Below are 25,902 nucleotides of genomic sequence, written 5' to 3' on the forward strand. Positions count from 1 at the left end.
TGCATTTCACAAAACAACTCATTAACTCAGTCTTGGATTTCGGAAATTTTACATTATTATATAGTAAAAATTTGATGTGCAGAGTAACGAGCATTTTTGTAGCCGCATACAAAAGTGACATTAACCTTTTGAGAGGCAATGGGACGTATACGTCCCACCTGTTAAATCTCATTTTTTTTTCCATATTTTTAGTATATTTTCACATTTTTTATACGTACATAAACACCTTTTAGCCTCTTGGGTGCCTAAGTCATTAAAATTTCATGCGAAATTGTAATAATTTATTTATATGTTTGTTATAAACAATTAATGTGAAAAAACTCGCATATTTTATTTCCCAAAATTATAAATTGACGGCAAAAATTATGAATTTGTGGATGACTAAAACCAATTTTTAGAGGGTATTTAGACACTACAGATGTATTTTTTGGTAATCTTAGAACTAAGGATCAATCAAATACAATCAAAAAAGGTCGATAATTGGAACAATGTCAATAACTGGGACACTCACCTTATATCACGGTATTGAAAATATCTTTATATACTTGAGGACTTATTCATAGAAAAATAATGTAAATTCAGAATAATACGAATTATAGTGTTAATTCACGGCTTTGCCCATAGTTGGTATAAATGGTATAAGAAACGATACAACTGAAACGTTACTGCTATTTGTAAGTCTCACGGAGACGTTTCCAGAACTGTATGGAGTCCTGGTCAGGATTTACTCCTGGGATAATTTCCGCCCCAATAGCCATATAATTCTTTGCGGCAGTTGTAACCGGTTCCCATTTTGCGTTGATTAGGTCGTCGAGTTTGGGAGTTGGATTTCTTAAAAAGAATAAGAATAACATTTGTCAATTGTAAAATCATGAATGCACAGCGACTTGCGGGTAAGAATCACGTAACTTTTATACCCACCCAGCCCTCGCAAAGTCAGTCCACATTCTGAGAAATCTTTTCGAGATCAACTCCTCCGTTGAACCCGGCTCAATGAAGTTTATATGACGAAAATGGGCCGGGTAGAAGATAAATGGAAGCTCATCACCATGCGCGACACCTGCAGAATAACGTTTAATAGACTAGGAATCATTTGTATTTGTTGTGTATTGTGATATTGGACCCCGAAAATAAGCGGATAGACAGACGAATGATTGAATTATAACTTACAATACGTTGTGTGTTGAATTAAATTTAATGTAACTAAATCTCACATTATACTTAAATAAATCGAGTTAAACTGTTCTATTTCTGCTATAGGCAAGAGATATCACGGAATGATTAAGCTGACTCGTTCATTCCCATGTGCTGTACATCATGGTTCTGATGCGACTCTCTATTATACTCGATACAACACACTACAATATTTACATTTTACACATCCCTCCATATCAACACATACTTTCATCCTACTTACAATACATAGACTACTGAAAACCATAACCAGATACAGTGTGAGACTACGCAGCATCTGCTCAACCATTTGATGATATGTTCAATTAGCTATGTCTTTACCTGACTGTTGGGTTGATTAAGAGATCATTACTAAAAATTTATTTTACATAATGTAATAATTTGTAAACGGTGATGGCGTACCTTCGATGTCTTTCTCGACGAAATGTGTTGTGGAAAGTTTTCGGGGCGGGTTATGGAAGAACCGATACAAGTACGTTGGAGATTTTGCTTCGCTTCGATTTTCAACTAGATCGTGAATGCCAACAAGGTACTCAATGTCCCCGGTGTACCGGATGTAGTCCTCAATCACCTCTGCGTTAAATGGTTTATCCTTGAAGTAAAATTTTTTGATCTCTTTGATGGCGATCGGCACCTTCGATAGATGCAATCTGCAGAGACGGTGAGATACTCTAGTCTCAAAATATTGGTCACCATTGGCGTACACTTCATCCGTTAGACCTGGGAGAAATAAATATTTGTTCAGAACTCAGTTGCTGAACATAACTCCAGAAGAATTTCATGTATGTACAGCCATCAGTGGGGAATAACCATCGATCGGATGGTCAACCATAACTGTAAATTCTTAATACAGATGCTGTTTACTTGCCCACCTACGGTACAGTCGAGCCCTTCGTGACTGACGTAGCCGAGCATGAGCGGCACATCGTAACAACCATCAGTCGGAATTTCGCGTGCAGAACGTGGAAGAAATGGTTCCGAACTTTTGTCATCAACGCAGACTCCAAAGGTGGCAATGCTTAATGATATTTCCTAAGATCCGACGAAAAGAAAAATAACATTGAATTAGTGTTGTTACACTTGTAAAATAATAGTTTTAAATGGCCTATAGAGTAATTGTCTAATCTGAAAATGTTTATTAAAATAAGTGTAATTTAACTTTATAAGATTATATAGCCAGATTTGGAAAAATGCAACAGAAAATTATTTATTTGAACTATTGTAGGTGTAACTACTGCAGTTAGCTCATTCATACATCAGGTAATGCCGAACAATAATACGCAAAAACTTTTGTTTCATCCAAGAATGACACCACAAAATGTATTCCTGCAAAAAGTGATATATCAATTACAGGAATATATTTTCAGCATTATTGTTGAGTAAATGAACGTTTTTTTTTTTTTTTAATATTGCATTCGTCAGTATCTTATGTAAAATCGCGCTAACAGCAGCATTTTTACATCCGTGATGCTGAACTGCAGGGAATTTGCAAAATTACCACCGATCAACTTCGTAATAGCTGAAAAGAACTTCACCATCAATTCAAAGTACTACGTTCAACATGTGAGTATACGCTATAACTTTATGAGATTTTTTTTTGATTTTCACACCTATACTGGTCAGTAAGTACTTAAAAAACGAAAAATGACTGTATGAGCTTCATTTGTATATGATATCTAGAAAAGGAAAACTGTGAAAAGGTTAGTGTTTGTATTATTACTTATTTCACTATGAGAAATACCAAACGAAGTGGTTTTGATAATAGTCAAGATAAGTGACACTGTACTCGGTCGGTAAGTACCGACTATGACATCACGAACTTATACCAACTTCCGGAGTTCGGATATCCTCCTGAGCTTTAGCAAGTTCGAGGGCTGGAATGGTGCGAAGAAATTCGACAATCTTATGCGGATCCTTGGTGTCCTTCCCAAAGTGTTTAACAAGTCGGTGCGCTAACTCGACAGTCTTGGAAACACTGGCCCAGGGATTGAAAGCCACGCCACTATGTGCAATCGCCTTTTCAAAAAGACCTGCGCAGATGAGAATTAGATCGATACAGATAGTCAAGAGATCAGAATGAAATTTCTTGAATCTGACCTTTGGAGAGGGGTGAGAGCAGGTGATAATGAACAGATGAGCCTCCAGCACTGTGTCCAAAGATCGTAATATTCTTTGGATCCCCGCCAAATTTCCCGATGTTTTCTCGCACCCATTTGAGCCCTGCGACTTGATCCTTCATTCCAAGGTTTCCAGGCGCCACCTCGTGGTCGAGATGCAGAAAACCTGGAAAATTGAACGAATACAAAAATGCCATGTGGCTTAATCGAATAGCAAGAAGCGTGCACCCACCAAAAACACCAAGTCTGTAGTTCATGCTCACGACGACGACATTCATCTTCACCAAACGGTTCGGACCGTAAAGATTTGAACCACCGTCACCCCATATGAAACCTCCACCATGAATCCAGACCATCACCGGTCGTGAACCCTCTAATGAGGGAGTTGCGATGTTCAAGTAAAGACAATCGTCATCTCCCTCAATTTGACGAGAACACTCGTCGCGCTGTGGGCATTGGTTTCCTTCTGCCAAAGCATGTCGTATCCCTGTCCATGGCTGCAGAGGCTGAGGTTCCTAAGAAGTCGCGCATTTTTTTTTTTTTTTTTTTTCGTAAACGAACTTCTGCACAAATCAGTGGTCGAAATATATTTGAGATCTCTTCTAAAGTGTGAAAACTTTTTCCTAAGGTGCATTCAAATGGCTAATCATCGGAGTCGGCAATCAGCGTTATTGTTTGAATGACGTAACAAGGAACAGTTCGAAATATATCGCGTGTCTTATGCTATAAGGATATGTGGGCCAAAAAACTGAATTTGGTGGTAAAACCGCATATAATTTTTTTTCGCCTTATGTGCTACGAAGCGCATGTCTACACTAAAATTATTCGAAAAAATAAATAAAGGTAAGAGGCCCTATGTTTGGTGGATATGCCCTATCAGCTTCAAAATATATTTCGAACGACGGAAAAATCATCGAAACGTAAAGATTTATCTATTTCAGGAACCATTTTTAAAAAAATTTATCTTCTCAAAAAATAATATCGAACAGTTATATAGTTATAAGAAACTGTATAAAGTTATAAGCGGCGTTTTTTTTCTTTTTAGTTCTTGCGAGTGTTTTAAAAATCTGCGTTCCGAAGGTTTTTGAGAGTTTTGAGAGAAAAAAAATGCGGATGCGCTCTTATAGTATACCATTGGATGGAATGATGTTTTTATTGTACGGTTAATAGTGAAAGAGCGTAATCACTAGTAGGCACTTACGTCGTTCAAGCGTTAATCAACATTTTTATTCTTACGAAGAAAAAATTTTGTTTCTGCTCTTCTACCATTATACGTGGTATAAGGTTGTATAACGACGCATACAACCTTACATTATTAGACACACAATGTATGTTAACAGAAATAAGTATGTAGTAGTAAGTAACCGCAACAATTCATTCATCTGCGACCACGCTCACAACCGGTGTCAAATGCCGGCTACACACACTTTCAAAGACAGGAATAAAATTGCGGTGCGTGAACATCGCCTCTCGACTATCAGCTATGAATATTCACCTTGAATCTGAGATCTCCGACCGGAGGTGCGGCGTAAGGAACTCCTTTGAAAGATATAAAGGACCCTCCGAATTCATTCTCGACCTCGGCACCGCGGAGCAATCCTTGTTTCACGTTGACAACTGGACCAGCCATGACAAACGTTCTTCCTCTGACAAAACGATATGCACTAAGCAACACGTCGCTGCGCTGTACTATTTTTGGTCCGCAGAACGGAATAGCTACATGCTCGCGCATGTGCTGTACGCAGTATAGCCGTGTCTTTTCTGTCTCACAGAGAGTGCGAGTGAAAGACTCCCACTTAAGGACATAAACAATTAAACTTTTAGTGAAGTGACGCTATGTTATGAGTTGAAAGTTATAACGAGTTATAAGACTTTTAGAATCATTATAATGTTTTAATAACTTGGGGCCAAGACACTGCTGCATCTCTTAATCCTATGTTTTTTTCAGGAATAATAAAATGCGACCGCATGGATGTTTTCTGTTTTCCTTGCGTGATTGACAATCACGCGCCATAACCTCGCTATACGCAGTCTATGATGTTTACATACAAATACTTCTTTCCTCTTCTAACAAAATGCTATTTCTGTTTGATCAAAGAGGAGTAAGGATGGCGGCTGGATCGACGGTGGTGCGAGAAATAAGCCGCATGACCACGTTATTGGGTTTCTGTGTTATCAAGATTTTCAAATTATCAAACTATTTATAATAAATTGATTCGTAGCAAACATGTTGAAGGTTTTTTGCGTTAATGGGTTTTTGGATACATTGAAAAACGACTCATCTTAAAACTATCAATTCTTAAATATTACTGAAATTAAATTCTTGTACAATTAAAATACGAGTACTATAAAAGTGTGATTAATTATGCTAATGCGAGTGTATATGACGGTATATCATAGTACAAACAGAAGTCATACGCGTGCGAAAGGGATGCATAAGCTTTTTTAAAGACTTTATCAGTGTGAGAGAGACAACATTTCCCCACCGAGCTGTCTCTATCTTTACGGCAACGGCAAGCTAGCCATATACCTAACCACGCAGTGATCTACCTAACCTAACTTAACCTTACCCGAGCTCACCATGCGGTGATTGTTGTTTTCCTCCTACATTATCGATGAGAGGAGCGACCAGGGTTACCAATCGTTGAAATTCCCCAGAACCAGAGGTAATTATATGTCAAAGTATTTATAACTTGGTAATCTAACGAACATTCAAAGTGCGAATGAGTGTCGGAGCGATGGAGTTGGACTGATTGTGAGTTCGTGTCCTCCCAAAACTCTTGTAAGAGCTCTTGCGGCCACAGGTCCAACTATGGAATCATCAATGATACGCTTCAACGTCGGTGTTTTCACCGATTTCGCTAATCTGTTTGGCTCCCGCAACGACTGCTTCTTCAAATTACAGACAAACGTCTTATATCATCACTACCACCGATGTTACAATAGTGCGTATTATTTGATTTAACAGTTGGTACTTCTTCTCAGCCTTTATATCAGCAGCCAGCCGAGAACGCAAGAGACTTACTGCAGGTAGAATAGAAACGATTACTCAATCAAGGTACGAGGTGTGGTTATTAAATAACCGGTCTGAAGTCATAACACTTTTTATTCATCACCAATTACAGCAGAGGTTTTTTCGCCTTCAATGTACTCCCCTTGGCGATCCCTACACCGCTCCATACGATGTTTTCATTGTTGAAAGCAGTACTGGAAGTCCTCTTCTGTCAGCCGGTTAAGAACCTCCGTCGCTTTTGCTTTAACCTTTTCCACAATTCCAAATCTTGTCCCCTTTAGCGCCGACTTGACCTTAGGAAATAGAAAAAAGTCACAGGAGGCAAAGTTGGGCGAGTACGGTGGATGTTCCAACACGGTGATGCCGTATTTTGCGAGGAACGCTTTCACAGACAAGGCAGAATGGGCTGGTGCATTGTCTTGGTGAAGGATCCAGGACTTAAGTTATGACTTCAGTCCGGTTATTTAATAGCCACACCTCGTATGTATTAGAAGCAACAACCAGCTCCAGCCGTATGGAACCAGTATATGTCGAATTTGATGTCGGTGGATGGCGATATGTTAAAATTTTCTGCATTCAATTTGATGTTCAATCAGATTCAATAAGACTGTTGAACAAACTTCTTTTATATCACCATGACATGAGAACCGACTGTGAGTAATTGTAGTATTCGAATAATTAAACATGTCGTTAATTCTTTGTCTTACAATTATTTATACAGATTACAGGATAAGGGAATACAGATGCTATGTGAAACCTGAGGGTTTAGCAATCTCGCATTTACTCTTGTTCATCAGCGGATTTCATTTCGACTCCTTAGATCACTGCAGTTTTCTGGTAGTGTCAGTTGTACGGATACGTTTCCAAAACTGCCACAGTTTTTCGTCAGGATCAACTCCAGGCGTGAGCTCTGCGTCGATGTTCAAGTAATTCTTGGTGGTCGTTGATATTGGTTTCCAGTTTTCTGTGATTAATTCGTCAATTTGTGGCGTCGGATTTCTGTATCAATAAGCAGTTAGAGAATCACAGATGGATAGTGAATGAAGAACTACTTTACTAACTCCTGGTGACACTTATAAATGGATTTCGTATTTACCCAGTCTTTGCAAAATCTGTCCACAACCTGAGGAATCTCTCGGAGATGATTTGTTCAACTGAACCTGGTTTGATAAAAGGAACGTCACGGAACGCTTCGGGGCAGAAGATGTACGCCAACTCGTCCATGTGTCCAGCACCTGAAGAAACATTGCTCAAGTATGCATGTAACGACGTGCGTGTCTATACCTACATCTAAATGAATATAGTTGAGAAAGTCAATAACTATTGTAAAAAAAAGAATTAACTTACCTTTAATATCGATTTCTAAACGCAGCAAATGCTTGCTCAGTTTCTCCGGTGAGTCGTGAGAGAAACGATAAAAATATGTTGGAGACTTTGCCTTGGCTTGAATTATCGCTGCTTCATGGATACCGAGGACGAAGCAAATGTCACCCAGAAATTGAACGTAACTATCAATGTTATCCTTGGATATCTCCTTACCCCCAAAGTAATAATCCTTGATCTCTGCTCTGGCATGTGACATCTTTGATGTAGGAAATTCATATAAAATACGGGATACTAGGTCCTCGAATATTTGCTCCATCCTCAAATCTCCCCGACTTGCGAATGCTGGGAATAACCGTACGATGAATTTGAAAGGTAAATTTTTGTTTCATTGAATTTGAAACCATCGTATCCCTCAAGTGTCGTAGTAATTCAATTCACGGTCTTTATTGCGCTTAATTTGCTTACACTGGATGAGGATAACTCCCTCAATGCTGTTGTATCCAAACATGACAGGCACATCTTGCGCTTCGTAAATCAGTTCACAAGGATGACGTGGAATAAAGGGATCCGCGCTTTTGCTGTCAATGCTGGGTCCAAATGGAATAAGTGATCCGGTTTTATCCTGAAAAATGTCAGAAGCTTCTTGGGAAGAGTTCTTCTATCATCCACAACCAGTTCTACTGATTTTTAACGATAATACAATTGTAGCAAAATCTGCACAGGTGTGGAATTGGTAAGCAACCATTTGGATTCACTTGAAATTGATCCAAGTCACTTGGAGTCTAATGAAGTCAGCTAAAGTCATTTGAATTTACTTAAAAGGTTTTCGTAACAATTAGGTCCTCTAAAATCATGTTAATCCTGTTGAAGCTAGTTCAAGTCTTTTGTATCCAATTGCAGTATTTCGAATTCATAAAGAATTAAAGCTGCTTTCACACAGAATGATCAATCGCGTATATTCATTCTATCCGTTAAATCATACGTACTACCCGCGTATAATTACCCAGAATAGTCAATGAGTGTGCACGAACCGGAAGGCTGGCAAGTTTCTGCAGAGCGCCGGCAAGTTCATGAGCTGCGATAGTACGAAGATATTTAACGATTTCCTTCGAGTCAGTGGTTTCCTTCCCGAGGTGGGCGACGAGGCGTCGAGCCAAATTGACAGGACTGGTGGTACATGACCATGGATTAATTGCCACGCCACTTTGTACGATTGCCTTATGAAAAAGGCCTAAAAATATAAGAATCATCAGTCGTCAAATAATTGTCACAGCTTTTCACTTTGAACACAACCACCAAGAACAGAAGAAAGCACTATCCACGTACTGTCTTGTCAAGAATCATATTACACTAATTCTTCAATTTTTCAGCGAAGACAAAAATATGCTCGCACCCTTACTAAACGGTGACAGAAGATGGTAATGAACGGAAACACCACCAGCACTTTCTCCAAAGATTGTCACGTTGTTCGGATCTCCACCAAATTGGGCGATATTTTCCTTCACCCATTTCAGGGCAGCGGCCTGATCTTTTAGTCCCATATTTCCGGCGGCCTCCTCATCTTCGAGCTGGAGAAAGCCTGTAGACATTGGAAATTGACAAATAAAATTCACTTTGCTGGGAAATAGTGATTGCAAAAATTGGCTCACCAAAAATACCAAGTCGGTAATGAATTTTGACGACAACCACATTGTGCTTCACTAAATAGTCTGGGCCGTAAAGCTTAGACCCGGCGTCACCCCACATGAAACCTCCGCCATGAATCCAAACCATTACTGGTCGTGATCCTTTCAAGGACATTGTGGCCACATCGAGGTAAAGACAATCCTCATCCCCCTCAATTTTTTGAGAATATATTTCAAGTTGTGGACACTGAGGGCCTTCATCTAAGGCTTCGCGCACGCCAGTCCATGCCTGCTTCGGTTGCGGGTCCTATTCAGTTTTTTCAATCAAAGTTTGAGCATTAGTGGCAAGTCGTTCGATAGACCTTTATACCAAACGGAAAATCTCTACTCTGATAACGTACCACAACAAAAAATAGAAACAGACCGTAAGATACGCACGTGTGCAATGACATAAGCTTAATAATTATACTTGTGTAGGTACGCGTATTTCCCTTACTTCGAACTGGCAAATTGTACTCTGAATCTTATCACACCGATAAGAATCCGTGATAGGTAAGACTTCCAACGGTAAAAGAAGTGTGGGGGTGTAATCAACTACTGGTGATGTAAGAGGATTACCCTTTACATTCAATTTAAAATATGTCCGATGTTTTGGCAACATACGAATGAATCGAAACATGGAAATGCTCGGAATTCTTTGATAAATCAGAATCACCACTTTCTTTCCGTAACCTTTGACATTCATTAACGTATTGTGCAATGCATTCGAATTATAAACATCATCGCCATATATGTTCAGTCGAAGAGGTCAGTGAAAAAAAATATAACTGATATGATTTGGAACTTTTTAATATGTACCAACTGAGTGCGTAATGTATTTGGTATCTAGGTTTTCAGCATTAAAATTAAAATTACATGCGAAATGTGATGTGTCCAAAGCCCGTGCAGAGAAATCAAATTTCAATTAGTAGCATATATATAGTAGCAATAGTTGGACAGTTTCAGGACGTAATCTGGTGTATAAAAATGTAGCCTAAGTCAGCAAAAATTTCCTTGGAAATTCACAGAAGCTACATCTACATCATTTGTTGAAATAATTAGACAAAGCTTCCTAACTATCTATTCGGAGTTATCAGTCCAGTCCAGTTAAACACTTACCTTGAATCTTAAATCGCCGACTGGTGGCTCGGCGAAAGGAACGCCCTTGAAAGAAATGAAGGCCTCTCCAACCTTGCTCTTGACCTCAGCACCCCGGAGCCAACCTTGCTTGACAAGAACAGTTGGGCGGTACATAACTGACGCTTCTCTCTGATGGACTAGAAGCAAATTCCGTAATCATTTCGAAGCCATCCTTATATCCCCTCTTACCTGATTTATTTGACAGATTACTCAAGAATGACGTTGGCGATTTATCGTATCTTAGTGCTTGGATATATTCGGTCTTGGCATATATTGTACCAGTGAACGAGTGCTCAAAATTCATGGTCAGGGTTACGTGCTAATAAAGAGAACATCGGACGCACATCCTTGATCTACACCAATATTCGCCCACTGATCACGACATCGTGTATTTTAAATTATAATTACTAGAGATCCACTAAAATGAACTATGACACTAATAATCGGTAAATTAAAGATTCAACTATATAAGAATTGTCGTGTTTCTACTGCACAACTACAGCTCTATGCCTTAAATCATTCCTATGAAGGAAATGATGTATCCTCCAACCACACTCTTGATCGCACAATCAGCTCCACAGAGCGTGATCCTTCTGTTAGGTCAACCGTTGTTGGCTGGATCATGTAGAATGTTGTCAATCTTACAGACTAACTGTTAATTCCACTGCTATCCTTAATACGTAACCCCACCTGTCTTTTACGATGAATCCATTACACATCACTGTATATCTCTTACTATACAGGCGCGTAGAAATAACGTAAGAGAAAATCGATATTCAAGAAATCGAGTCACGTCCAAGGCATCATGTACACGCCAGCGCAATTTGAGTAAACATTTCATTCTATTCCCATAAAAATATGCTGTTTCAATACTCAATACCTGTAAATATTATGTAGAAATATTCATTATATTAAACACAGAATTATAGGTAATTCAAAATTTATAATTTCAACCCAGAAAAAATGATTGCTGACGTAGGGCTATTTTTAAATCCCTCAAAATTAGTATTCATGAATCAGGCATATTACGTCTAATTTAGTCATAATTTCATAGATTCTATCTCCAAGTATTTTCCAAAAGGTACTTTGTATTGATACACATCCACTTAAGATACCAGTAACCTTGTACCATAATTACCTGATAATGAGTCGCACGCTTTGAACAGTGCAACGCGCAACGGTAGCGATTTTAAAATAAAAGGAATGCCACAATGAAAGCTCCTTTCCCACCGTTCATGCAAACTCACGATACAATCCACCATAGTAATGACATACGGGCATTAAGTAGAAAATAAGATGTATTGGTTCAACTTTTTAGGTATCGAAGGTCAACGAACAATTATCAAAAATCATTAAAAATTATCACGTTCCATTGACGTTCCCGTCCTTGAAGGGCGGGGGGTTTCTCAGAGCTATCGAATTATTTACAAAGCCCAATGCATGTTTCTGTATAATAGAAAAAAAGTTAGATTACAGAACAAAGACTGGAAGAGAGATCGGATGTTCTTTTACAGAATTGCGAAGTGAATACTTTCATCATAATACTTAGAACAAAACCGTGAAAAATGATCAAGAATAGTTTATGTTCGGTTCAAATGTCCAACGGTCGTCAACTATAACGAGAATTAGGTTAGAGATTCGCAATCTTTCTGTAATTCGTTATATAAGTTGTGTCAAAGACCTTGTAAGAAAAAAAAAATCTGTTTTTATTCGTGAGGATGCTTAAGTACCACGATATTAAATAATTTCTCAAGTTTTTAAGAAAACTGCACCTGAGTGAGGTTACCCACAACCAATGCCAGTTGGAGGACGGCGACAAGGACGAGAATAAATTACGAAGAAGGTGGCAACTCGGCCAAACACTGGGATATGGAGTCTACTATCGTGGATATATTGCTCAAACATAAAAGACTATCAGAAATGCTTTTTCTCGCAAAACTATCAGACATAGCCAAACGCTCTCGCAGCTTTACTTGTAGAGCTCGCCGAGACCTTGAAAGCTCGTGAACGTAACTTTCCTCTAGGTATCAGTGAAAGTTTAGTCAGCGTTCGCATAAATTCGTGATCCCGTTCTGAATTGACTTACATTTGTATATCATTACATCTCAAGAATTATTGACTTGGCTGTAACAAAATTCAGCCCAAAACCTAGCTAGACGTAGCATAGATCCATAGAAAAAAAACATCCAAATCGATTCAACAGCTCTGGTGTTTTAAGCGAACATATGAACAAGCAGAGAAAAGTTTAGTTTTATATGATATGCATTATAGGTATATGCCCCACGGGGCATTCCGCGTCAATTCGATCACGGTTTCTAATTTTGCTGAAAATTTTGTATGCACTTGTCCGAACTTTAAAACAGTATCCTGAATTTTTTCAGACTTCTTTTTTTAGAAAGTTTGTTTTACTTACGGTTTTTTAAAACCAACATGTCTTTCGCCGTAGCTTAGAAATCTGCAAAAATTCTATAAATCAAAATGGTTCAGCTTAAACCTAGAGTGAGCCAGCGTTGTCTTCTTGTTCTTCAAGTTTTTTTCTGGAGAAATATTTTCATATGTAACACTGGATAGTTAGTATTTTTCTCGAACAAAAACAATTGATAGGAAAAATCCGAACAAATTCTTAAAATTCTTGGATTGTGTATAAAATTGTTTCAGTAGCAGTCCACAAAAACCTGACTATTGCTTCTATTTTTGTTCATTTGTTCTTACTTTTCGAAGTTCGAATTGTAATAGAAGCAAACGCGGACCCCCTACGAATCTAGCCTTCAAAATTTTTTATGTTTTAAGCAAGATTTGTCGGGATTTTAATAAATCGCAATAGTAAATTCGTAGAATTTATGCCATTTCTTTATTTCTGCCTCAAATGAAAATATGTTGTTCAGAATTCTGTATTGAATGGGGTTGTCAAGCCCTTTTTCGCGTCTAAAAAACGTAGACTTCGATATTCGGAGATAAGTACGCCAGAGTCAAAATCGACCACGGCACCCCCTTAATGGGAGATCAAATTTTACGAAAAACTCCTAACGCCGACACCAATGAACCAGCTGAATATTTGACACCAGTTTCTCATTACAAATGAAAATCTCATACAATGTCAATCTGAAGCTTCTTGAATGGACTGAAAAAACATATTTTTCTATTCGAATATTATAACATTAAGTTAGAACCCGACGATAATAGAGTTGATCAACAATGGTGAAAACAAGTCGTCAGCTCGACCTATATGAGAACAATTTGACAATGTGATTAATAAACCAAAGAATGCGAGACGCACAAGACGCATTATATATCGTTCTACTTTCTTGTTATTTTATTTTATCACCTTTCGGAAAATCGTGGGAACGATCGTCAGGGAAATATTACACTTTCTATTCCAAGCATGTCATTTATCTATTTAGCCAATCAAGCTTAACGCCAAAAGATAGAAGGTTGAGTAGAAATTAATGGCTCCAAGTGATAATATCCCGAAACTTTCAACACCCCGCGACAAAATATCTCGGCAAAATAAACTCGCAATAATAACACACAACAATAATATCATGAGACAAAATAACCATAGACAAAAACATCTCACGATAAAAACATCTTATGGGACAAAATGAGTTCATCTGCGTTGTATGTGGTTTGTTGGCGTGTGCCGGATCTGTGGGACAATTAGTGCAGACGACGTTCAAATAAATATTATTCTCGTGAATTTTGACCCTGGTTATTTGGTCGTTGTTATTTGGTCCCTGTTCATTTTGACTTGAGTTATTTTGTCGTTTAATATTCTTGTGACAAGTTGTTATGTCGTAGGTAACTTAGGCGGGTTATTTTGTCGTTGAGATATATTCACGTGGCACCAAATTAATGTATCTAAAATAATAACGATAGCGAAAAACAACAGGCAAGCGGCAAATAACACCGACTCATGCATGAATCGGTACTACTTCGTTATAAGAGGATTTACCTTCCGTTCCGATTGAGCGAGATTTATGGCTTCCCCCACTCTACCTTTGTACCCGAGGTCTTCCCACTTTGACGCGGACTTCTCGTGACAAGCGAACAATGAGTTACGTTGATTCATACGTGTTCAGACACCGAATTCGTATACAGAATTCTGAAGATTCTCTTGTAACGAGGTAATACTGTAGTAGGAACGCACTATAGAACGTGAAAATAGGCTTGACTTGTATTCTATAATGTGTACCCTACAAGTTTACTCGTGTTTATTTTGGTTGATCTCTATTTTGTTTTGCATTTTTTTTTATTACTCTAATGCTTCAGACTATTTTTACCTCATATGCCTATATTTTACTATATTAAGATTGAACTTTTGCCCTCCCTGGGTTCGCCTCTTGGATACTTTTCCCTTGAATAAATGAAAACTAAGTAAATAAGTTAGGTGTATAACACCAGTGAACGCAATTCCTGGAAAACCAGGGATTATAAAAGAATATTCTAAAATGCATCTTCACTACGTCGGATTGCAGAAGAATTATCACGGTTTAGTTCTGGAATTAAACATTCCAGCTTGACTGTACGAAGAATCATTAAATAAATAGAATCCCGATCGATTAACAGGAAAAAAAAGAACAGAAACCAGTTGAAAATCGGCAATATAATAATTAAACCTGAATTTTCATTGTCTAGTCAATCGAAAACTTGTTTATAATATACCATTTTATCAATGATATTAAGATATTAGGTGATTTGCACTAAAATATGGCCGTCACTTTTCTTATTCTTCTCGTTACACAATTACCACTTTATTATTCTTCTATGTTTATTTTGTATTATTTCACTTTTATTAATTCTTCTTAACGATTATTGCGTGTAATAAACCTTCTCGATACTTTTGTTTTATTGGACAAGGGAATATGTATGTAATCATTGCAGCCGACATGTCCAGAATCACTGGTATTCTCGGCTGATGAGTCTATGAGGTATGTCAATGGGTGATTTGGCAGTCTCACCCACAAGAACATAGTATTTTTTAACCAATCCAAATGGAAAAGTATTCTCATAACGAGAAATGAATACTATAATTCTCTCAATTCAAATTAGGAAAAAAAAAAAAACTGCCAGATCGCATCTTGACATGCCTTACTTTGGAGGGTGGTTTTACCCCATTAAAGTGTTTAATGGCAGGTAAAAAACAACGTGTCACTTAGTTTTCAATCTACTATAACATGTTCCAAATAAATCAATTCCAAGAGATTGACCTGGAATATGTTCTTCGTTAGTATACTTAAATACCTTTTATACCGGCACGACTGTGTCTTATTGCAAAGCGTAGATGTTAACTCTTAAACGCCCTCCCATCAAAGGAACTTGGATGAATATGGAAGAACAAATACAACAACGTCAAAGTATTACTGAATAAAATTATCACCGCTGAACAAACACGCAACAAAAAAAGTACGTCTACTGTTAGTCCTTGACAGTGGCACGGACACGTTTCCATAACTGCCACATTTCCTCGTCAGGATTAACACCAGCAGAAAGTTCAGCACCAATCTCTAGATAATTCTTAGTTGTGCTTGTTACTGGTTTCCATTTCACTGTGATCAGATCATCCTGTTGCGGAGTTGGATCCCTACATCGGTAGAGAAATTTCATCAGTCCTCGTGTCCCTTTTTATGTAGGCCACCATGGCCAATACTTGATTCGGAACTTACCCAGTCTTCGCAAAGTCCGTCCACATTCTGACAAACCTTTCGGAAACCGCCTCTTCGACCGAACCTGGTCTAAGAAAATTGACGGTGAGTCGGTGCGGGTGAAAGAGATAGACGAGTTCGTCAGCGTGTCCAGCACCTGGAAAAAAGGCTTTAGTCTAGCTTGCGGTTGTTTTCGCTGATGCGAGGTAATTTACGAACAGTTATACTAACCTTTAACTTTTATGTTGAAAGTGTGTGAACCGAAGGTAAGCTCGGCGTCATGGGAGAACCGATAAAGATAGGTAGGAGATTCGGCTGCGGTTCGAATGCTCACCACGTCGTGAATACCAACAACAAACTGAAGATCTCCCATGGCTTGGACGAACTCGTCGGCCGTAGCCTTGCTTATTGGCCTATCCCCCAGGTAAAATTTTCTCACCTGTCTTACGGCGTCCAACACCTTTGATGGAGGCAGCCCGGTTAGTCCACGGGATACTGAAGTCTCGAAGTGTTGATCGACTTTGGAAAAGTGATCGTCAGTTGATTCTGTACAAAATGTGATCGATTTTTGAGACATAACTTGATTGTTGAAGATCATAAAGTTCGCGTCATTCGTGGATGGTCCATGATTCATGGTAACGGAGGTTATTATCAGTTACGATGGAATGGTTCATCCGAGTACATGTGGCAATCAAATGACGAATTAGGCCATCGGTGCGAAAAAATCTTGGCATCACAAATTTGCTTTGAAACAATTTTTTGATTCGAAATAAACTTTGATTACCAAAAAAAGTTAATTTTGGACTAGCTTGATCTTTTTGAAGTAATCTATACTGATCCCCTTAAAGCAACCATAAAAATAATGTTTCAGTCTGAAACGCGTGACGTCTATACTGACGAAGGGTTGGAAAATACCCGATGTGAGCAAACAAATGATTACAAATATATTAGATTGAATTTGATATATCGGTCGGCTCTTAACAGTCATGTGAAAGTAGAAAATGAATGATCGATGCATTTTCAAACACATATTATTATAAAACATATAATGATATCGAAACTGCTAATTTCCTATTTTTTCTTTCCATTTTTTTTCCATTCCTCTCTCTCTCTCTCTCTCTCTCTCTCTCTCTCTCTCTCTCTCTCTCTCCCTCTCTCTCTCTCTCTCTCTCTCTCTCCCTCTCTCTCACTCACTCACTCACTCACTTACTCACTCACTCACTCACTCACTCAGTATTCCTCCACTTCTCGACTTTTTACCCTCTACTCTAGTACTTGCGATTCCACCTTTATCCAATCACAATGACTGTTCTATCTCGAAGACATTTCGCCGACTTCGCTTCTCCAGGCCGTGAAGCATTTCGGCTCACAATCTCGTCATGCTATCTACGACCTCTCACTTCATCAATTCCTGTTTGCTTTCCCCGTCTTCTTGTCCTCTTGAAACTTTAACTCAATGTGACTATCTTTCCCCAGCTTTTGAACCAAACGTGAGCCCTGCCCTTGGACAATATCAAGTCTCCATCCTCTCTTGACAAGTTCATCCTACGTCAGAGATCTGTCTTCTATCGGTCTTCTATCGAAGGTTCACGTGCGCTTTGTTCTTGAGCACTTATCGAGTCACTTGGAAGCCCACCATCTGTTTGATCCTTGCCAATCTAGCATTGCTTTTCTGGTCGTTGGTTAAGCACACAGTCCGCTCTTCTTGGACTCAATGAGGACTTTTTAAAGGGTATTTATAATCGTATGTTGATAGTATTTTTACTCTTCAACTTTACCAAAGAAATCGACACCATCCATTATTGTGTTCTAATAGCCAAGCTGTCCAATCTTGGTTTTTCTCAGCATGTTCTCCGGTGGATTTCATCTTACCTCGAGAGCTGAACGCAGGCAGTGTCCGGTACAGGTGTGCAGCTCACATCCCCGGCCAAGCTCTACTTAGCAACTCTATTCTTCTTCCTTCTCATCAACGATAACTTAGATATTCTGCGGCACTTCTACACCTTCTACGCTGAACATCTGCAGCTTTATATTCGTTTTTGTTCGTAGGATTTTCTGATCGCTTATCAATGTAAATGGCTGTCTCAGGGTGAGTAGCGAGCTTCTCTCTTCAACTTAATGCAGCTAAAATGCACGTGCTGATCTTGGACAGTGATTCGTATGTGACTCACCTTGTTCCCGCTAACCTACCGCTTGTCCTACAGAATGACGAGTCAGTAGCGAGTTCTGATGTTGTTGGTATATTGAGTATTAAGAAGTTCCCGCTAGAACGCAAAAGTCAATTATCGTTAAGGAAGTGGTGCCATCAGTGGCATGAGATATAATCCACTGTTATGATCTTTCCTTTTCTTTGTTTTCTTTCGTAGGCTCTTGAGAGGTAGTACTCTCTATGCCGTGTAACGGACAAGATCATAAACAAAACCTCTCCTGTAACCACTATTCAAATTATTTCATTATTCAATAAAAATTCTATTATTTCTGAAATAAAAGTGCACCTTTATTATCCTGAGTAAAAATCCCAAAAATTCAGGATCTTGGTTTACTCGTAGATGGCAAGTTTTCCTAGGTGGCTCAAGTTAATGTCATCTTTAAACGGGTCCATTCTACTCTCAAACAGCTTTTAACTTCTTACCTGCTGTCTCGTTCGTCGCGTAGGTTACTGATAATCTTCCTAGTCTTCCGTACAAATGACTACTGCTGTGTATACTATGACTATACTCTGTGATCTTCATACCAGCGGTCTTGATCTTAAATTGCAAAGACTTCTCAACACTTATGTCCGGTTCGTCTGTGCGTTATTCAAGTATATTTTTGATACAAAGGAGACTCGTAGGTGATGCATACTTTCGCACTTGCTCTTTCTCTCGTTTTTTTTTATTTTTGTTATTTCTTTTCTTTTCTTACTATTTCGTTAGTCTTGTCTCTGTTCACTCTTGTAAGCTACTTTATTTCTTTGTTTTTCTTTCCTAGGTAAAATTGTTTTATCTACTTTGGGCTACATTACAATAGGACCTCATTTAATTGTAATTACTCTCTTGTTAGCCAACATTGTTGTTGTTATCAGTACCGGTTCTATTCTATTTCAATGTATAACTATCACTGGGTCTACCTCTTACACATACTGCTCTCTGTTCCTTACCTATCGTTATCTATGCATGCACTCGTTCCGATATCATTCTGACTGTCTATCCATTCTTGTATCTCAAAAATATTCTACGAATGATTCCGTTGTTAAGTCTATTCTCTCGTTTTACAAGCTTACCCAAAAGGTGGACTACTCCCTCGTGACTATTATATCCAATCAGGAGGGGTACGTCGTGAGCTTCTGCAGCGAGTTCAATTGCAGGTCGTGGTAGAAATGGTTCCGAGCTTTTGTCGTCAACGCTGGGTGCAAATGGGAAACCGAAAACAAGTTGTTCCTGGAACATTTTAACCACGTAAAACATCGTGACACAATTTCAAAATATTATTTAAAGCAAACCGTCACGAACCTCGGGAGTCAAAATCTTAAACTGAGCATCGCCGAGCTCGTGAGCCGGAACAGTTCGAAGAAATTTAACAATTTCGTTCGGGTCGGTGGTCTCCTTTCCAAAATGGGCAGCGACGCGTTGAGCGATTTCTGCGGTCTTAAAGGCACGTGCCCACGGGTTTAACGCTACGCCACTTTGAGAAATTGCCTTGTGGAAAAGACCTTAGCAAACAGGCAAAAAACCGGTATTGAAATAATGTTCACCAAATATAATATAGTGAGACTGTAAAAGACCCAAAAAATATCTGAGGCATATAGTGATCGAACCCATTCCGCCGCATGTTGAATCGATTCGTTTCGTTTCTCACGTATTGCAAGTAATGCACAGACTTTCTTAAAAGTTTTATGCACCTTTAGTGAGTGGCGATAATAACAGGTAGTGTATGCACGCGCCACCAGCGCTTTCTCCGAATATCGTAACATTGTTCGGATCACCGCCAAATTGAGCGATGTTTTCCTTCACCCACTTGAGACCAAGAACTTGATCCTTCAGTCCCATATTTCCCGTCGCCGCTTTGTGATCAAGTTGGAGGAAACCTGAAAAACGCAAAATGTTTTCTACAAACGCTCTTTGGAATAGAAACAAGAAGCTCTGTGGTATCGACTGACCAAAGATTCCAAGCCTGTAATTGATGCTCACGTAGACAACATCCCTTTTGATCAAATAGTCTGGACCGTAAATACTAGACCCTCCGTTACCCCACAGAAAGGCTCCCCCATGGATCCACACCATCACGGGTCTCGACCCCTTCAACGACGTGGTCGCTACATTGATGTAAAGGCAGTCTTCGTCACCCTCGATTTTGCGAGAAAACTCATCGATCTGCACACACTGAGGACCTTCTTCCAAAGCGTCGCGCACCCCACTCCATGGCTGCTTAGGTTGAGGGTCCTAATGAATAGTAAAACCAGTTTTGGTGAGAACTGCCTTACTTTTGACAAAAAAATATGACTACTATATCACCATAAATGGATTTTTTCGCGAATAACACAGAAAAAAAAACAATTGGTGATACTATCTATATTTACCATCTGGCATCAAAATGTGAAAATAATAATGCTGCGTACACTGTAAGTAATATATTACTGTGAATTTCTATAGACTGTAATTTAAAGTTAACCTCATATTATCTGACATCAATCTGGTACTTAACTCTCAAATTTCGTCACTAAATTTTTTACGGTGCTTCCATGTATGGACTACCAGTCGAAATTTCTAATTATCAAATAGATAGCTCCACTAATTATGGTTTCCCATTCATGAAGTATAGAGCGTAATGTGGGATATTTAAATGAAAAGGTGGGGATGACCGGTGCCGAAAGTAACAGGTGTTAATGTCAAATTTGCGATTAGAGCACCACCTCACGGAAAAAAGTGTCTTCTACTAATAGATTATATTTTCCTAGACCACAAGATATTTCGGAACGGTGTTTCGTCACCGATAAATTGTTTTCAACTCACGAAAGTGGATTCTTAATGTTTATTTCCAATTGCTAAGATCGGCATTTTTCAATAGAACTGAATGCGTGTCAGACTGCTTGTTTTCCGGCGTTAAAAACCATGGTCAACCATCTTCAAAACCGTGAAAATATTTCTGATAATGCGTGTTTTGCTGCGCTCTTATTTCTTTTGAGCAAGAATTTTGGGCGGAATTATTATTATAAATTATATATTGTTAGCCATATGCTCTCGCGAACTTTCATTGTGGAAAACTTAAAAAAAGAACCCTAATAACACGGTTCTGTATGCAATTCTGTACAGAAACAGTCGGTAACGTGTCGTATTAACGTCAATCGCAGGTGGTGGAACGTACGTTATCATCTTTGGATTTCTCATGCAGGATTAATTTGTGGATGTTAATTAAGAAACATCTCGATGTTTGAGTGTTTTAATTTTATTTTTTTGTTTCAAGATGGGAAGAAGAACCACCGATCACAGGGTGCCTCAGGTTGACGGTGGAGACTATGTACGTTTGTCCTTTGCAATAAAATGCATTTATGTCCCTTTTCTATAAGCTGCTGTGTTAGTAAAGGCTGGACTCCTGTGCCTCGCAGTGACGCACAGTCGTGCCTTGTGTGTGTGTATGTATGTGTTTAGATACCTTGGGAGTGCCAGTGAAACTGCATTAGCCATACTAGATGCCAGCTAGAGTATAGCTGAGGATGTAGGTGTGCTGAGAACGATAGTACTCGTTAATAAAGAAAATAACAGAAAGCTTTATTGCGATCAGTGTCGCAAAAAAAATGCGATATAAAAGAAAATTAAATAAAAAAGAAAATTTGCACGTAATCGAATAAGGAAATAGTCATAAATATAATACAAACAAAAACGTATAAAGATGGCCTAATATCGGTGCCAACTACCGCGGTAATTAATCGAAAAGATTATAGATGATATTTGTAATTAGTCAAGTAATTAATAGTTTCGTTATTAGCAAGAGCAAGAGATGCTCTAAGCAAAAGGATATATCAAAATCTCTATTGAGAATAAAAGAATTGGACAGTGAAAGCAAATAATCGAAAAAGAAAATTCAAATGCGTGACCAAATCAGCTGAGAAGGTTCAGCTATCCTACCATAAACCTGCAGGTACTAAGCAGAGCCTTATTTACTAATTTTTGGTCCTCACGCCTTATTCAAAACCTTGAGAGAGCTATCTTTTTCATACTTGGATCCCGCGTGGACCTTAACGTCCTCATATGAGAGCCTGTCCAATATTTGAGGTCCTCAAAAAGTACTGCAGTAGTGTCTGGATTGGTGATTATATTATTCTGCTTACTCGGAATAATTAGATGCGATAAACTGCAAAAGTCATTAGAAGTAAGAGAATTGAATTTAAGTGTCATGATAAATTAAATAATATGAATACGACATGTAACGATACGTGGGTCTCTTTGGGAGTTTCTTGATAGTGAATCCGAGTAAAATCAATTACCAGTTTCTCAGGCATCTCTAGAACGTAACTTCCATGCAGGGACATTTTTATTTTTTACGTGTTTGAATGAATGAGGTGTGAATGCTTGTTTTTTTTTATCTCGAGCCATTGTAAGCTCCCACAGTGCGTGTTGCACTCCGAAAGTGATATATATATTCCGTGATTGCAACATAAATCAGATACCTTCCGTCATAATTTTGCGAATATTCTGTTTGACCTCCTCACCCAATCCGAATATCCACATTCATCTCAATTATTCAAATGTTAACAAATTGTGGCGAGAATCACGGAATTTAAGCCGAAGAAGCATCGTCACAATCGGTATTAATTTAGAGATGATTTTCACATCCGCGAAAATATGAGGAACTCGGCAAATCTCGGCCATTAAATATTATGATCAACACTTGAAGTTGGTATCATTACTCACATGTCGATCAATCTAAGTATCGAAATCAAATTCAATTATTGATCTTAACATTCAATGACTGGAATTGTGTGTAAATTCTGTGGTAAAAGACCTGTCTTAAGGATATAGAGGATATAGCGGACCTGTAGAGGTTTCAAAGATGTGCTACTTTGAAACTAAACTTGGAAGAAACGGAAATATCGGCCTAGAATAGTTTCTCTTTACAAAAAAAAGTTAGCCCTCCACAGGTCCTACTACGTCCTACCAAACGTGGGACTTACAGGCGTACACGAGGGTCTAAGTTTCGACTCGAGGCTGTTACCGTGCCGACACTTATTTATATACATTTTGAGTGGCTTCCCCCTCTTTGTCGAAATGCTAAATTAAGCTTTGTGTATGCCATAATTACAATTTTTTCTGAGTTATTTTCGCAGATTCGGTTTAATCTATCGTCAACGTTCTTTTTGTATTCCCGGCCTTTTCACACTTCCTTATTCTAATCCGATTTGGTATTTTTGGTTTGTTTGTTTTACTCCGTGCTTAAATAGTCTATACACAGTCCGTTGCGGTTAATTCCTAATATTTCAATATTGCCGGAGCCTCGACGAGGCGTTCGTTTTGACTAGTGAATTGTTCAAACGAGAGAACAGAAGGAAGATTGGAAACCTTCGGCCGATATCGTTCCATTGTTCTCTGGCTGGTGAATAACCAAAGAGAATACGTGAAATGTACTGATATCGTAATGCTTGATACATTACAACTGCGATACATAGTTATTTGAGCCAAAAATGAAGACATGGCATGCGTTCGACGAAATCGTAATAGTAAATTCATTTGCGATACGTGCACTTGGATATTTTACGTATAGAATAAAGTTACGGCATCGACAAGATTTTTTCATGATTCTGACAAATGTTGCAACCTGAATTTAAAATAGCTAGACCAAGGTACGACGGACAAGTTAGACACATAGGAATGTGTATGAGACGCCCTCTTTCGATAACCAGTTTTCTGTGGCTGACGCCAACTGGCGTAAATTCGTAGAGAAGACGCGTAATGCAAATACACCTAAGAGAATGTTACTCATTAATAAATAATACTTGTTTTAACAGCGCTCCACGGTCTCTGCCAGACCACAGCTGGCAGCTTCGCACTTTATTTGATCTACCGCATGGGACCGACTCCCTCGGTATTATCACATAAACAATTTAGCACATTGTTATAAATAACTAGGGCTTAATTAATCAGTAAAATCAGATTTTAGTATTTAAATTCATGTCTCAGCTTCACGTTATTCGTTCCAGTAAAGTCTTCGTGTTGTTTCAGGGGCTAGACTAATAAATGTCTTGTCGTAACTGACCGAGAACCGATATAAACGTCGTTTTCCCTCCATATCCCCAATACAACATTTACCGTTCGTCCGGAGGTCCTTATGACCAATTGCGAGTAATAGGAACCATCCAATAGCGGAGGTTTACAATTAATTATCCTTGTAATAACCATCCGATAGTGGAGGTTTATTATTTAATCATGTATGCCTGTGTGTAATCATCCGTTAGTGAAAATTTATAGTTATTATCCTTGTAACAAGCATCCGACAACGGAAATTTATTGATTGTCCTTATAATTTTTCGATAGCGGAAGTGACGCTATTCTACACAATCTCCTACTTAAATACATAAAAAATTGCGCTAGCTCGTAAGTACCCAACACTCTCAACCCTACCATATACATTCCTTGTTATCCTGTTAATTTCTTGAATAAACAAATATTCATTTCCCATAACATAAATATTACCTGCTTTGTTTTGTCGATTTATTGCCTAAGTTCATTTACCTAACCCAAGGTCTATTCATAGCCCATAGTATAGTCCAAACGTGCTGAGAAGGGTCTTATCACTTTACGCTTCTATTTCCACACTGTTCATTAAATTATTACTTCAGGAAGCAATTAGCGGTCGTTGGTAATATTTTTAATAACGTGCACGTGGCCGGGGTGTGGCAGTAAAAATATCGCAGAAATTCTTTTTCAATTTAATTCAAACACCGCACTTATAAGTACATGGAAAAGCGTATCCTTAATCTCTACTTTCCATGTGATCACTTAACCACATACCTTAAATCGCAGCTCGCCGACGGGAGGCTCTGCGTAAGGAATACCCTTGAATGAAATGAAGGGGAATCCATCCTTAGTCTTCGTCTCAGTGCCGCAAAGCGATCCTTCCTTCACAAGAACAACTGGCCGAACCATCTCTGAGTAGCTCAACTGATAGACAGACCGCAAGGCATGCAGTTGGATTGACGTAAACCTGGTGTTCTCTCTTCTCGCCCCCTCTTCACGCGTTTAATTATCAAGTCATTTACGAGATAGCCCAGATACGTAACGTAACACTGGCCAGTGTTCAAGTTATTATGTTATTTATCTGTAATACCGCATTAGGGGCCGTCCATTAATCACGTGATCTTTTTTTAAGCATTTTTCAACCCCCCCGTCCCCCTTGGTGATACGTGGTCAGGTTTAAGACTACCCCCCCCCCCCCCCCCCCCCCCCACGCCCCACCCAACATCACGTTTATTTTTAGTATCTAAAAAAAATCTAAAATTTTTTAGAATATCTTAGAATATAATCCTAAGTACAGATATAAAATATAATCTTATCTTATTCTGATATTAAGGACCATGATAAAAATGTCTAGATAGAAAGGCTAATGATGAAAAAATAAATACACGTGATATCTTATTACACACCCACCCCCCCCCCCCTTGTGACATTTCGTGATTTTTGTCACCCCCCCCCCCCCCCCCTTCAAGCCTCACGTGATTAATGGACGGCCCCTTAGCGAGTTTCAAGCGTACTCTCGCGTTAAAGATTTGATGAGGGCTCACGTTTGGCTCATTTACAATATTTGATCTTGAATTATTTACACGTGGCAAAAAA

At 38.7% G+C, this 25,902-nt stretch overlaps 2 protein-coding genes across 4 annotated transcripts; both read right to left on the reverse strand.

The window, feature by feature from the left end:
- Window positions 1–517: 517 nt before the first annotated feature.
- LOC124186807 (juvenile hormone esterase-like) lies at window positions 518–6,757 on the reverse strand. Of its 3 annotated transcripts, none has more exons than XM_046578829.1 (9): window positions 5,882–6,757; window positions 4,807–5,000; window positions 3,544–3,826; window positions 3,292–3,477; window positions 3,025–3,224; window positions 2,067–2,226; window positions 1,597–1,914; window positions 922–1,060; window positions 518–831 (listed from the first exon to the last, which is right to left on the reverse strand). In XM_046578829.1, exons 1-9 carry the CDS (start codon window positions 5,892–5,894, stop codon window positions 669–671), a joined length of 1,656 nt encoding a protein of 551 aa, XP_046434785.1. In that variant the 5' UTR covers window positions 5,895–6,757; the 3' UTR covers window positions 518–668. The 3 variants fall into 3 exon arrangements, with proteins under 3 accessions (XP_046434785.1, XP_046434787.1, XP_046434786.1); XM_046578831.1 differs by having other exon boundaries at window positions 4,807–4,975; window positions 5,892–6,755; XM_046578830.1 differs by having other exon boundaries at window positions 4,807–4,975; window positions 5,882–6,755.
- Window positions 6,758–7,014: 257 nt separating this feature from the next.
- LOC124186614 lies at window positions 7,015–25,271 on the reverse strand. The gene is made up of 17 exons (XM_046578454.1): window positions 25,081–25,271; window positions 20,235–20,517; window positions 19,977–20,162; window positions 19,588–19,787; window positions 19,359–19,515; window positions 16,328–16,642; window positions 16,118–16,253; window positions 15,871–16,035; window positions 11,577–11,635; window positions 10,434–10,591; window positions 9,300–9,582; window positions 9,044–9,229; window positions 8,682–8,881; window positions 8,116–8,272; window positions 7,672–7,992; window positions 7,421–7,559; window positions 7,015–7,323 (listed from the first exon to the last, which is right to left on the reverse strand). The coding sequence occupies exons 1-17, from the start codon at window positions 25,213–25,215 to the stop codon at window positions 7,146–7,148; spliced, it is 3,258 nt and encodes a 1,085-aa protein (XP_046434410.1). The 5' UTR covers window positions 25,216–25,271; the 3' UTR covers window positions 7,015–7,145.
- Between the last annotated feature and the right edge of the window lie 631 nt (window positions 25,272–25,902).

Source organism: Neodiprion fabricii, chromosome 7, assembly GCF_021155785.1.
Source record: "Neodiprion fabricii isolate iyNeoFabr1 chromosome 7, iyNeoFabr1.1, whole genome shotgun sequence".
NCBI classification, from domain to species: domain Eukaryota; kingdom Metazoa; phylum Arthropoda; class Insecta; order Hymenoptera; family Diprionidae; genus Neodiprion; species Neodiprion fabricii.